This window comes from Chlamydotis macqueenii, chromosome 2 (assembly GCF_036417535.1).
Source record: "Chlamydotis macqueenii isolate bChlMac1 chromosome 2, bChlMac1.mat, whole genome shotgun sequence".
Taxonomy (NCBI): domain Eukaryota; kingdom Metazoa; phylum Chordata; class Aves; order Otidiformes; family Otididae; genus Chlamydotis; species Chlamydotis macqueenii.
This window is the reverse complement of record NC_141557.1, coordinates 50,189,959-50,204,473: the sequence shown is the minus strand read 5'-3', so window position 1 is coordinate 50,204,473 and position 14,515 is coordinate 50,189,959. Positions and strand designations below refer to the sequence as shown.

Sequence of the window (14,515 nt, the reverse complement as noted above, 5' to 3'; positions counted from 1 at the left end):
ATTTTATAGCTGATGTTCAAATGATCTTTATTTTCTACAACTCAATTTTTACCTCTGATTTTGTTAGGTGCATGATACATAGACTTTTTTCTTTTTCAATGGTTGCTAACTATAAAGTACACTACGTCCTTTTTCAAGTGAGCAGTTACACTAAAAACGTATTTTTTAGGTGTTCCAGGGACATAGCTGTGTTACACTGCAACAAATCAACTGCCTTGTACAATCTTGGTAAATGGAGAGAAGCAGTATTTTCAGCCTACCAGAGCTTACACTGGGATCCGGAGTATGTGAAGGTATTCAGATGTTTAAGCTGGCAGTTTTCACATGCCTTACTTTTTAAAACGAGGGTCAATATGTGCTTTTTATTGTGTTTTGGTTCTGAGGTGTGATAAGCAAATATAGCATAAAATTCCAGAATCGGTGTCTGACTGTGTATGAGCATCAGAATTACTACTGCAATAATACTTTTAATAAAATGAAGCGGCTCTCTTTTGCAAGAGGAAATGCTGGTTCTTTCGGGGTCCCAACAAGAGAGGCATCAATCCTTTCAAGAATGATAAATATTTTATTAATATCCCAGACAAGGTGATAGCGAGTAAGAAAATCTTACGTGTCTTTGTGATGCTGGAGTCCTGAGGATGACATGTCACTGGCCAAGTCTCTGGCCAGGCCACGGCACGCTGTGCAGATCCCATCCGTGGTGAGGTTCACCAGCTCTGTATCCACTTGCGGTCTTACAGAGCCTGGCTCACAGTACAGATTCATCAGTCACTGGTAGCCATCAGGTCTAGGATGGGGATGTAGCTTTAGAGGCTCCCTTAGGCAGTGTGCCCTAATATTCTTTACATGTTAATGATCCTGCAGTTCCTGGGAACAGTACGTGGTGATCAAGGTCATGTTGTGTTTCCAGTGGACAGAACAATGCACAACACAGACACTTGTGATTAAGTGTACTTTGATTAAGTACACATTGACTCAAATTCTCATCAGTTAGGATTAAGTAGCAGTTGTACATTATTTATGATACAGAGGCATACTCTTGGATTGGCTTTTATGTATGATAAATACTCTTCTGGACTAACCCCTACAGACTCCCAGAGACTTTAGTAGAAGGTACTTGATTTGGATACGGTAAGGTTACTTGCACGTATCAATTTAACTTGCACTGTATTACCAGTTACCTGGTTAGAACAAATTCGCTCCACCGTCAATCTGAGATAGTACAACCTACTGAGTCTTCATGGCCCTCCTCTGCACTCACCCCGACAGGTCCGTGTCCTTCTTATGTTGGGGGCTCCAGAGCTGGACGCAGTACTCCAGGTGGGGTCTCACAAGAGCAGAGTAGAGGGGCAGAATCACCTCCTTTGACCTGTTGGCCACACTTCTCTTGATGCAGCCCAGGATGCAGTTGGCTTTCTGGGCTGCAGGCGCACAGTGCCTGCTCATGTTGAGCTTCTCGTCCACCAGCACTCCCAGTCCTTCTCCTCAGGGCTACTCTCAATCCATTCTCCATGAGAATGGATTTCCATGGATCCATGAGAATGGATTTTCATGAGATCAATTCTACATGAGGACATAAATTTATGTTTTGGATCTTGTGACAAAAAAAAAAAAATCCTGTCCAGAGGAGGTTAAAATATAGTTGCTAACAGTATGTCTTCCCTGTAATTATTTTCCAAGTTTTGTATTCTAGCATTTATCACTCTTGGTGTCTGTGTTGACATCAGTAGCATACTGTGAATTTGAAGGGATGTTTATTCCATTTTTTGGGATATGTGTGTAAGCTGTAAAAATAGTACTATAGATTATTTTTACAGCATAATTAGAGAATTTAGGCAAAAATTCTAACGTCTGTTTTGTAGTAAAGAGCTCTGAATATTTTCCCAACAATGGTCTTTTTTGTTCTCCTTTTTTTCTCAGGCTTATTATAGAGCTGGCCAGTCGTTGATCATGTTATCAGACTCCTATGAGGCAATTTCCATGTTTCATAAAGGTTTGGTTCTCCTGAATGCCTCTGCAGATCAAACTCTAATTGCTGATTTTGTAGCAGGAATCTTCATAAGTGTCAACGGTAAACTCAAATTAAGAACTTAATTTTTCTAGGAGCATTCAATAGTGATGACAACTCAAAGCATTAGTAGGGTGAGGTCATTCATGAGATCATTCATTTGGTCCTTAGTGCCACAGGCCTGTTTGAGGATTGTAAATATGTTGAGTGGTCTAATCAAAAGGATATAGTGAACTTGGTCCAGTTTGTATACAGCAGATGCCAGCAGTCCCAAAACACTGTGAAGGGGAGTGTGTTGTCTTACAAGAACATGTCAATTGTGGAATACTTAGAAAAGGTCGAAATTCAGTCAGGGAGACAAGATTGAAGATTTGGAGCTCCCGACCACTAAGACTTTAGTGTTTTTTGTCCAAACCACTCTGATTTTCTTTTAGCTAGGTAGATTTGAAAATAGTTGAAGGATACTCAGCTTAAACTTGAGTTTACAGTGCAGTGTATTCCAGTGTATTCCAGTGTAGGGGACCTTCCCCTGGCTAGTAATGGGCAGCAATGAAAAGGAGGAGTTTATCCTTTCTGTGACATTGTGTGGGGATTTTTTGAGCAGTGTCTACCCTACGTCTCCCTGCCCTCTCCAAAGTCTCCCCTCCTCTACTTACTTTTTTGGCCAGTTCATAACCTTTGTCTGATGGGGCGTACAAGCATGCCAGGAGATTTTGGGTTGTGCCCCTGCTGCATTTACTTGAACTTGTAGCCCCGTATTAAGGACCTTGGTTAGCTTTAGCAGCATCCATAGCTGGGCTCCCCTACAAGTGGAAGAACTGCCACAGGGTTCACAGTGCCTTGGAGCTTGGAGGTGTTTCTTGAGGGCAGGGTTTAATTTTTTTTTCCACCTTGTTTGATGAAGACTGGCCGCTGATAACAAGGTGCCATATCTGTTGGGTGGCCAGGGATATTTAAGGCTCCATTTGGCATTCTCCTGGGTATCAATCCATGTTAAAATTGTCTCTGTGCAATGAAGTAATTTAGTTGGAGACCCCAACTTTAAAAGTGCTGTGTATATGAAATAGTTTTCTCGATTGCTTATTCTTGCAGATGAACGAGTTTTTCCACCAACTTTTCCCCCTGCATATGATTATATTTTCAGTGCAAGGTTTGATGCACTGGTTTGGCAAGTGGTGATAGAAAGGTTGGCCCAGAGAGGGAAGTGGCGGGTAAGTCTGTAGCTGCATTACCTACTGCTGCATGGTAGGTGCTCATGTCTTACCAATTCAGCATAAGCTCGTGTTACCTTTAAAATCCAAACCAGTGGATATTCGTTGTTCCCTGGTTCAAATGTCTTGATTTTTAAGATGTGAAAAATACTTTTAGTGATAAATAATTTCTGAAATTAATTTCTCAAAGGGATACAATGAACTTGAAATCCCACTTATCTCTTGCTATTGTCTGTGTTATAACTATGGTGCCATCTAGAGTCATTCTTGAAAGAAATCAGAGGGAAAAAAACCCATATTTATTTGTGGTCCCTTTTACTTTTCCTTCTCTCTGACAAGCTGGATTTTTGAAGCCATCTGTAAAAGACCCACAGGTAAAAGAGCATCTCAGTGGAAGTACATAGTAGTTAAAAAAAACAGATCATTTAGAAAACTGAGAAGTTGAATCACCTGAAATTATTTTAATCCTCTTTTCTATTGTGACTGTATAAAAAAATTGATCATTGTCACGATTACTTGGGTGTCGGTGGCAAGGAGCAGGCAGTGGGGGCTGCAGGGGTCTCAGTGAGGAGAGGCTGGGGCTGCCCCGTGCCAGGCACGGCTGATTCCAGCTGGCTCCGGTGGCCCCACCACAGGGCACAGCTGGGCCCCATAGCCAAGATGGTGGCCTCCTGTGGGAAGCATGTTTAAGAAAGGGCAAAATGCTGCCTGGCAGAGTGAGGAGGAAAAAAGTGAGAAATAGCCCTGTGAGCACCAGGGTCGGAGAAGGAGAGGAAGAAGGGGGAGGAGGTGCTCCAGGCCTGGAGCAGGGGTTCCTTTGCAGCCTGTGGAAAGACCATGCAGGCGCAGGCTCCTGACAGGAACTGCAGCCCATGGAAGATCCACACTGGAGCAGGGGAAAAGCATAAGCAGGAGGAAGTAACAGAGAGGGACTGCTGTGGACTGGTGGCAGCCCCACATTCCCCATCCAACTGCCATGCCGTGGGCAGGAACATCTTTCACTAGATCAGGTTACTTGAACTCCTGTCCAACCTGACCTTGAACACTTACAATGATGGGACATCCACATCTTCTCTGGGCAACCTGTTGCAGTGTATCACCACCCATATAATAAAAAGTTTCTTCCTTATGTCCAATTTAGACCTACCCTCTTTCAGGTTAAACCCATTGCCCCTTGAACTGTCACTGCAGGCATTGTTAAAAAGTCTTTCTTATAGGCCCCCATTAGGTACTGGAAGGCCACTGTAAAGTCTCCCCAGAGCCTTCTCTTCTCCAGGCTGAACAGCCCCAGCTCTCTCAGCCTGTCCTCATAGGAGAGGTGCTCCAGCCCTCTGGTCATCTTTGTGGCCCTTCTCTGGACTCTCTCCAACAGGTCCATGTCCTTCTTATGTTGAGGATACCAGATGGATGCGGTACTTCGGGTGGGGTCCCACAAGAGTGGAGTAGAGGGGCAGAATCACCTCCCTCAACCTGCTGGCCGCACTTCTTTTGATGCAGCCCAGGAGCTTGCTCTTGGCCTTGTTGAACTTCAGAACGTTCACATGAGCCCACTCCTCAAGCCTGTCAGGGTCCTTCTGGGTGGCATCTCGTCCCTCAAGCATATCAACTCATCACTCAGCTTGGTGCAATCTGCAAACTTGCTGCGTTGAGTGCACCACTCAGTCCCACTGTCATTAATGAAGATATTAAATAGTACTGGTCCCAGCAAGAATCCTTGAGGGTTACCACTTGTTACTGGTTTCCACTTGGACACTGAGCCATTGATTATAATTCTTTGGATGCAGCCATCCAGCCAGTTCATTATCCATCTAGGAGTCTATCCATCAAACCCGTATCTCTTCAGTTTAGAGCTAAGAATGTTGTAGAAGACTGTATCAAAGGCCTTACAGAAGTCCAGGTCGATAACGTCAGTAGTTCTTCCCTTGTCCTCTGGTGAAGCTAGGTGGGTTTTCAAGGAGCAAAGTTTTTAGGGAAACTGGAAAATGATACAGTATGCATTTCTTGCTTTCTATTCAGAATGTTAGTGTAACTGGGGAGCCTCATCCCCATGAATGTAAAGGTCCATTTCTAAAGCAAAGGATCAGTTGCAGGGTGTGTTGGAGAGACTTCTAGGGCTTGACCTTTCTAGGTGGCTGTTACTTCTGAGGAAACTTTAATTGATCATAGCTTCCCACAGTCCACTGTATATTACATTAATTCAGTTGATGAACTGAAAGAGAGATTCAGTTATCTATTACAACCTTAAAAAAAGATCTGAAATGTTATTAGCCGTCTTTTGCTTCCCTACAAGATCTAATGAGGCAGTGAAAAACGTTTCTAATAAGATCACTGTTTTTTTTTTTTTCCAGTCTTGTTTGTTGTTGTTGTCTGAGAAGAAAGAGTTACCCACCAATCTCAGAGTCAAACAGTTATCACTGAAGAATCTCTTTGAGGTAAAGTAGCGTCCTTTTTTTTTGTTCTTGTGTCTATTTCTTTCTTCCTGTTCGCTTTAGTGGGAGGTTGTACATCTTGTGTGCAAGGCTAAAATAGATCAAAGAAAAATAAAATGGAAAATAATACATCGACTTTGTGTGATTATACTAAATCATCTATTTTGGCCTTTTCATTTGAATGTTAAAAAATCCTTAGTTTACATAACTTCTGTGTGTAATTTAATGTTTCCTTTTATTTGATCAAAAGAAGTAATCTTCCTCTCAAGTACAGCAATCTATTCATGTCATGCTTGGAACCTGAGAATTTGATGTAGAAAAATGTCTGACATCAGTTAAGTTGGATATGTTTTCCGAACAGGACAATTTGTTATATTCCTAGGTTAGGGTATTTTTATAGTTTGCTAACCTGTCTCTGGACTGCTTCATGGTGCTGAGTATGATTACAGGGAGTTGAGCTGGGTGCAGTGTTGGAACTTTCCCTTCCCTCAACACCCCAAAGTTTTGGTAGGTTGCTTTATACCTGGGTGGCAACTGCTAAACTTTCTCCCTAAAGGCTCTATGCTTTCTGGATGATGTAGAGGATTTTGGCAAGATGGAAACGTAGTTGTAGACCAAGTAGCCACAATTCCTAATGCCTTTCACTGAGATGATGGCATCTGCAAACAGCAGAATTTGATCTTTATGTTGCTTTTCTGAAACTTGCTCTTTTCTTTATCTTATGATTCCTCATATTCTGCAGCATTTGGGAACCTCCAAAGCTTTCTGTGCTGGCAGGATAAAATAAAATCTTTTCGATGTCGGAAACTGCCATGCTCACACATACTTTGACAGCTGCTGGTTGGCTGTGCCTGCCTGCTGCATGTGCCGTGCCGTGCACGCTGGTACACCCCGGAGGCTCTGCCCGCATCGCAGTGTGAGCTACGTGGCCTTGCAGGGCTTGCTGCTCCTTGCCCCTGCCTTTGTGCATGGACATCCCGCCAAAATGCTTTGAATGCGTGAAGGGGTGTGCAGCCATTGCTTTGGGCCCCTTGGGCACCAGGGTGTAGCTGGAGCCTGACTGCGAGCCGGGAGCTGCTGGGAGTTCAGCAGCTCTGCAACTCAGGAGCAGCCGGTGTCCATAGCAGTAAAACTTTGTACCAACTTTGTAAAGGCATCTTGCAGTGTGTGTGTCTGTCACCACACAGTGGATGCCCAGCCTGTTTCAGTTGCAGTTAAGTAAAACATTTCTTATGAACTGTTACAAAATTCTTCTCTGTATGCATATCTTTTTTAGTTTTGCTCTTTTATTTCTTTGTGTGCGTAAGTTAGTTAACTATAGTTCTGCTATATGGTTACACATTCATTGAGAAATTCCATTAGGCTTTGTGGTGAAGCATACTAGAATTCTTACAGCACTATGGTTTTCCTGATGGAAGCTTTAGAAGATGTTATCCGGAATCTACACAGTACATGTGCTTGGCATGTACTGGCTGGCAAATTAACAGCTTAGAGCATATTGATGGAATATGCCACAATTTGCCATTTGGCTGTTACAGTGCTTGTGGTACTTTTGTCATAATAATTTCAAGTTGGGCCTTTTTCCATAGATGTATTTCAGTTCAGTGCCTGACAGAGTCAGCAGGCATAATTCTGACAAAGAAGGAGAAGGCAAAGGAAATAAATCAATATCTATTCATAGGCTTGCTTATAGTGATAGCAGAAGAATTAGTGGATGAATATATGCAAGTGTGCCTTGGTTAGCTCTCATTGGGCAGGTGTGTTGTATTAGTGCCAGCGGAGTAGCCCATATGGGACTTTATGCTACTTGCCATCATCCTTCATGTGTGTTTGCTCAGTTTTTGGTGGGAAGGGAGGGTGGGTGAGAGTTTGGTCCTGGACCAGCCAGGCCTGTGACCAGGCAGTGACATGACTGTGGTGCTGGAGTAGCATAGCTGTGGTGGGGACCAAGGCATGAGAGCCTCAGCTTAAAGCAGCTCCCAAGTGAAGGTGCCCACTTGCCATGGTTTGCAGTCCTTAGCAGCACCCTGGCCTGGGGCACAGCAGCAAAACAGTCCTGCAAGAGGTGAACGTGCTCCTCACACTGACAGAAAAGCATGGGAATGCAGTAGAGGACACACGTAGGATGTCTTAGCAAAAAAATCTTCCTTCCTAAACAAGCAAATCAGAATGCCTCTCTGAGAGAGGAGGATAAAAGTAGATTGCTTTTGCAAAATCGTATGTCCTTCATTGAATTGGCCGTGCCAGTCTTAGCTGTTTTAGTGGGTTTGTTGTACGTGTGGAAGACTAGAAGAATCAAGATGAAAGATCCTTAAGCACTGCTTCTCTTTCGCACAAATTAGAAAATGTGGCTTTCTGACAACTCAGATTTCCCCTACTGCCATGGCATTCTCTCTGTAATTTGTTGTATTTTGATTTTGTAACTGTGCGCAAACAGTAATTCTTGCCAGTCAAAATTTGGCATGAGGTGTTAGAAAAAAAGATTTATTTGTGGATGCTGGAAGCATGTGTGAAGACTGCTATTTAAAAAGATGACTGGCACAAATGGAGAAATTATGTCTGAACACTGTTTCCGACCACCCCCTCATGTCCTGATCCTGCTGGCATATTGTCTAAATTTCCATCTAAGCTTCCTCTGCCCACCTCCAGAGTTCCCCATATTGCTGTACCCCTTGTAGACTGTGCTTCATGTTCATCAAGTCCTTGCTAGAACATCCTTTTTCAGTTCAGCTGCCTTCTGCTCAGGCTGTGTGCTTTCAATCTTGGTCTGTAAATTTCCCTGTAAGTTCCATACTTTTATTAGATCGCCTTCTAGGCATTTATCTGGCCAAAAATCTGTCTCTTAAGGCCTAAAACCTTTTCTTTGTGTGAGCAGTCATATTATCATTGTTGTCTTAGCAACGACAGATGCTTCCTGAGCTGGATGAGAGTAGGGTTTTGCCCTGCTCTCCATCCATGGGGTTCCTGAGCTCTAAAAACACTGGTTGCCTGAGTTCTCTAAACCTCCTTCCCCCAGTCTCTAACTCCCTTTTCCCAGTTTCAAGTATTTCTCCTGCCTTTTCTTGCTTTGAGTTAACAGCCCGTGTAAACTGCCTCATCCAAGCTTAAATAGCAGTGTGTGCACTGAGATACAGTAACATTTAATAGATAAGTGTAAGGCAGAAAGTTGCAGTCAATTACAGAGGAGAAATACAGAAATACGTATTATAAAAAAAGATCTTAGGTTCAGTGCTCTTCAGAGCAGGACAGGATTCGTTGAAAATTCGTTAACATCTCGTAGGAGAAGAGTATTTGTTTTGAACTTCTACTGGAATTGTTACATATATAATAAATGTTTCATTTTACAGTGGATATGGCTTGACTGTTATTGTTCCATTGATTCTTGTCATAAAAAAACATGGAAATAGCATTAAAAAATGTGGTTTTTGTATGTAAAAATAATGTGTTGTAATTGTTCTCTTTGTTATCAGACTTTTGAGTTGTATGGGCATGGTGAGAAGATGCAAGAAGTAGCGGAGTTAGTCAAGTGGCTAATTTCCATTGGGGCGAAAGTTGAAACCATTGGAGTGTATCTGCTTCATGCTGTTATCAGACTGTGTATCAAAGCAAGTGAGTGACATCCGCAGCTAAAATAAAACAATGGTGGCCTTCCTCAGAGAAGTGACAGCTAGAGCTTTTTAATTTTTTTTTTCTTTTAAATGAAGGAGATCAGATTATCTAGGTATAACCTTGCATGTGTCAACAAGGCACTGTTTAAAAAATCTTGTAAACATTCTCTTTAATCACTTGTGCCTGATAGGGGTACAGACCTAATATGATTGTTCTTTTCCATGGTTTGAAGCAAAAGTGCGATTGATGTGAGTCTTTCGTAACCTGAATATATCAGCTTTGGTGAAAATACGTATTTCTTCCTGCCACCTCAGTGTGGAGCAACAGTTTCCATACACACTAGTGAGTCAACCTCAGATTTGCACTTGCTGCGTGTCAGTGAGAACATAGCATCATGTCTCCCACAATGCAGCTGGCTCTTATCATGATTTCTTTCACATATTTCTTCCCTTTCCTACTCCTCATCTTCAAGAAAAGGTTTCATGCAGATGCATCTTGCACTCCATAGAGAAAAAACCCAGGATCTTTTCTGCTCTCTCTTTGTTTACCATTTGTAACAAGTGGGGTTTTATATAATTTCAGGAAAGAACCATCTCTTCAGGTGGTTATTGACTCAGAGGCCAGACTTGAAGGACAGCATCAACCAGCAAGACAGAGATGGATGCACCCTCCTGCATGTTGTGGCATCTTCTAGTGAATATTCCCACAAGCGCAGTAAATACAATTCTTTTTTTTTTGTGTATGTGTGTGATGTTTTGTTTTCATATGGAAAATTAATAATGGAAGAAAATTTCAGACCCTAGTGTTTACTGTTTCATGTTAAGGAAGAAAATGAGAAAGTCCTTTTACCTGAATGTAGACTTTGTAATGGTAACTAATATTTAAACATTTTAACAATTCCCTTTTAAAATTCTGTACATGATTTGTTACCATTTTCTGTGCTCTTTGATTTGACTGGTAATGTTTTTCTCACAAGTATGCTGCAGTTTTTAGGATCGTAGAATTTTGAAACTTTTAAACTTTGATGTGTCTTAAAATTGTATTAGACCACCTGGACACCTATCCTGTTCTTTTAAATAGGTGAAGATTTAAAACCTAAGTAGCAGTGTAAGAGAACAGACCCCCTTGGAAAGAAGAGGTATTGTCTGAGTTTAATTAGCGGGAACCTAAATTCCTTTTGATCAAAGCATTGTTCATGCAGTGTTTGACAAGAATTATGTTTAACATTTAACCTAAGCTTAAAGACGGAATATCTTGGCCGTCAGTGTTATCCATTTAATGAAGGACAAATGTTCCTTTTGGAAGAACGAAGGAAGATTGTCAAGAGAAAATAGCCGTGAGTTGTCCTCAGGTGACACACGACCATATATGGATAAAAGAGGTTAGGGTACTTCCTCCACGAGGACCCGTGAAAAAAAGGAAAACATGTGCAGAAAGATTTGAAGAGGAGACAAGAAGAATGACCTAAAGCTGTTACACAACTATGTAGATTAGAATGAATATGTATTAGATAGGTAGAATATGTATGACTTTATTGTAAAAATATAATGAAGGAGCCAGCTTTGGGTGTGCTTGAAAGGGGGCTCATAGGAAAGATGGGGAGAAACTCTTTAGCAGGGCCTGTTGTGATAGGACGAGGGGTAATGGTTTTAAAATAGAGAGAGGTAGATTCAGATTGGATGTAAGGAAGAAATTTTTTACAGTGAGGGCAGTGGAACACTGGAACAGGTTGCCCAGAGAGATGGTGGATACCCCATCCCTGGAAACATCCAAGACCAGGTTGGATGAGACTCTGAGCAACCTGATCTGGTTGGAGATGTCTAGGGGTTGGACTAGATGGCCTTTAAAGGACCCTTCCAACCCAAACTGGTCTGTGATTCGATGATTCTGTGATTTGTGGAGTATCCACTGAGCACCCAGGCCTGAAATAAAGAGCAATATCTCTCCAGCGCGTGTGTGAATTGGCTTATTGCATACTGGGTAAAAGAATTGCTTTTTGGACAACAGCAGTGTACCTTGTCAGGAAGAGGGAAATGAAATGCTTTCCTTCACATTTTCTGTGGGATTTCTTTTATGTCAACTTAGCCTGGGGTTTTTTACTTGTATTTCTTACTCTACCCACTAGGTGGCAACAGGAAATAAGCATCCATGCCCAGATAACGGCAGACTTTTAGGTCATTAAATGTGATGATATGTGATTCTCTTTAATAATATGAATGAAATGCACACATCTATCTAGATAATTTCATTTCCTGGAAAGGCCTAACACATCTTTCACAGCAATTCCATCAGTTGCTAAATGACTCCTGCATTTCCAGAAGAGACTGTGTGTGTATATATATTAAAAAATTATTAAAGTTTATTTACTTAGAATTATATTTATATAGTATATATATAATATGAGGTGTATATATTTTTATATGCATTTATTTATTACAGTTAATTTATTTTTATATAGTATATATTATTTCTATAGAGCTACATATATTGTCATAGAATCATAGAATCATAGAATGGTTTGGGTTGGAAGGGACCTTTAAAGGCCATCTGGTCCAACCCCCCTGCAAGGAGCAGGGGCATCTTCGACCAGATCAGGTTGCTCAGAGCCTCATCCAATCTGGCCTTGAACGTTATCTATAGAGTATATATATTTATATATATTTATTAAAGTTTGTGTCTTTATATTTATACAGTATATATATTACATCTAGAGTATATTTATAAATGTGTATAAACATATATATAAAAATAAGCCCTTGCACTCACCTGCTAACAAAAAATAGTCCCTAAAATAGCTTGAGTGGTAAGGCTTAGACAAACAAAGCAAGACATTGGTGTTAGCTTGCATCATTTTTCACTTATCTAGGTTTTGCCTTTGGCACATGCAGTAACAGAAGCTGTGTGCTGTGGTGGTGTGCGTGGGGGAGTTTTGGTGGTCTAACACTTACTTGCTCGCCGTCGCTCAGTCTTCTCCTGTGTGACTTGGTGGTTTGGTGCTCCTGCGCTCTCCAGGCTGTTGTTGGCATGGCTTATAGCAAAGGTGCCTCTCTGAGGCAAGAGAAGTACAGGCAGCTGCTTGCAGGGCTGTAAAATTTCCCCTGGTAGTGCAGCGTGACATACTAAGAAGTGAGCGCATCTTCTTCCAGAATATTAGATACTGTGTCAAGGCTTTAAATCACCAGTATATTTATTGTGTTTTATGTGTGACCTGTAATACTTGTTGTGGAATGCTGTAGAGGGTAGAAGTTTCTGTTGAAAGCAATGGTGCCTACAGTTAGTCAAATTTTTGACATCTTTGTTATAAGGCTTATTACCAAGAAAATAATGTGTTTTATGTTGTGTAGGAAAGAAACTCAATGCCTAGCTGTGTATATTCGTGCCTGAATATGTGAAATATTCTGGTTTATGCAGTCACTTTCCAAACAGTAGCAAAATCCCTTGCTTTGTTTTTTTTTTTCTTTATGTACAGACCAGTTTGCCTAGAGCCTGGAGAACAGGGTTGGGGCATAAGGGAGGAGGTGAATTCCACATACTGCCTCTGGCTAGTGAGATGCTCATGACGCACCCGGTCACTTTATGTTTTTGTGCTCCCATTTCCCAGTTAATAATAATGAAGATAGAGTTTGTTTTTTTTTTTTTAAGGGGTTTCTTTTGGGGAAAAATACTTAACAATACCTCGTTCTTATGGCACTGGAAAAACTTAGAAATTTTTTTTCTTATAAATTAAAATTATCACAGAAATTGTGCCAGGAAATTAAAAATACAAAGGAAAACAGAACAAATCCCCTGAGCAATGAGAATCAGTCTTCCTCTGATGTTTATTCATGTAATTTTTTAGGCCAAACAGAAGATGTGATCATGCTGCTGAATTTTGGTGTTGATCCCACTGTTCCGGATGCACGGTCAAGATATGTCATAGATATCTTGAAAAAGAACAAAAACTTCGATGCTGTAAGAGCAGTCAGCAATCACATTGAGAAGCGCACTTCTGAGAAACAGACAGGTACTACATGGACTGTGTGCTTTTCCTGTTTTAAAATTATATCCTTTAGATACAAAATTGTTTTGTTTGCAATTGGTAATAGCACGTGGTTTTTATGTAGCTTTTCCTATGACTTGTCACCCTGATCTCCTGTCAGTCAATGATGAATGTTTTGTCCTTGCCTGAAGGTGAATGATGTCCAGCTGATCTTCTTAGTATTTCATGCAATAGGTAGAAGTTGCTCTAAGTTAGAATAAGCCACTGGGTTTTTTTCCTCACCCTTAACATGAGGCTCTCCCTGCCATAGAAATTGTTTCTTTTTGATGCTTTGTCAGTTTTAACCTTTTACCTTCACTTTAGTTTTTGGAAAAGGAAACATTTTGTTAAAGTATTGGTGGCGTAATTAAAATGCTTTTAATAACAAAAAATATTGATCAATAAAGAGGCTGTGAAATGATGAAAGTGTGAGTGAAAGGTTGCTGACATTTTTAAAAACAAAATAACATTTTAGTAAGAGCTCTTTATTCACAAAGTTTTAGCCATCTTTCATCTGTGTTGGTGATACATAGCTAAAACTCCTGTATTACTTGGAAAATTTTCACCTCTGCACATGTTAAGGGAAAAGGGTAGCAGAGCAGACTGTCGGACTAAAACTATGGGAGCCTCTCGTAACCAAAACAGGGGAGCTAAAATTCAGCTATGCTCTTGAAGCATGTGGAAACCTCAAAGTGCATTTTAAAAAATATTAGTGTCATTTCTAGGCAATTTGCAAAGGACCTGTTATCACACAGAAAGATGCATATCTTAATTGTCCCAGTGCTAATATGAAATTTCATGAACTGGGGTGATAAACTGGTTTCTAGTCTGCTTTTCTGTAATAGCCTGTCAGTTCTGAAAAGGATTCTGACTTGTCTGCTTTTTATAATTTTCTGTTCTGGAAACCAATGTATCAAGTGTGATTGCCAAATAATGGGGATTTACTCTTCCACACCAATAAATGAGAATGAGAAAACATACAAATTGTACAACGCCACCCCAGTGACAGTATTGAGACTGGCTAACACTTATATAGTTTCTTGTCCACCCTAAGAAATGGAGCAAGCTTGAGCGGCCTCTACTGCAGTATGGTCAGAGAGATGCTATTTGGGGCAGGAGATGGGGAGCTGTCTACCCTCTGGACTGGATGGTCCCTGCAGGATGGACCATTTTGGCAGCGTCATGCTACAGCTTGGTTGATACTTTCATCCTAGTTCTGAAAGAGACTGTAGTGGGTGTC

The 14,515-nt window shown here is 41.0% G+C and overlaps 1 protein-coding gene across 7 annotated transcripts in view; it reads left to right on the top strand.

Annotated features, from left to right (window-relative positions):
* TRANK1 (tetratricopeptide repeat and ankyrin repeat containing 1) overlaps nt 1-14,515 on the top strand; it is a 53,328-nt gene that overhangs the window by 13,115 nt on the left and 25,698 nt on the right. For 2 of the 7 annotated variants that reach the window (XM_086742936.1, XM_086742935.1), the window contains exons 3-9: nt 170-293; nt 1,921-2,071; nt 3,101-3,219; nt 5,568-5,651; nt 9,119-9,257; nt 9,840-9,971; nt 13,096-13,260. In XM_086742936.1, the coding sequence (XP_086599062.1) occupies nt 170-293; nt 1,921-2,071; nt 3,101-3,219; nt 5,568-5,651; nt 9,119-9,257; nt 9,840-9,971; nt 13,096-13,260 (914 nt within the window). Of the gene's footprint in view, nt 1-169; nt 294-1,920; nt 2,072-3,100; nt 3,220-5,567; nt 5,652-9,118; nt 9,258-9,839; nt 9,972-10,337; nt 10,396-13,095; nt 13,261-14,515 lie in introns of those variants that run through there. The other 5 variants (XM_086742938.1, XM_086742937.1, XM_086742939.1 and 2 more) reach the window with 5 other exon arrangements.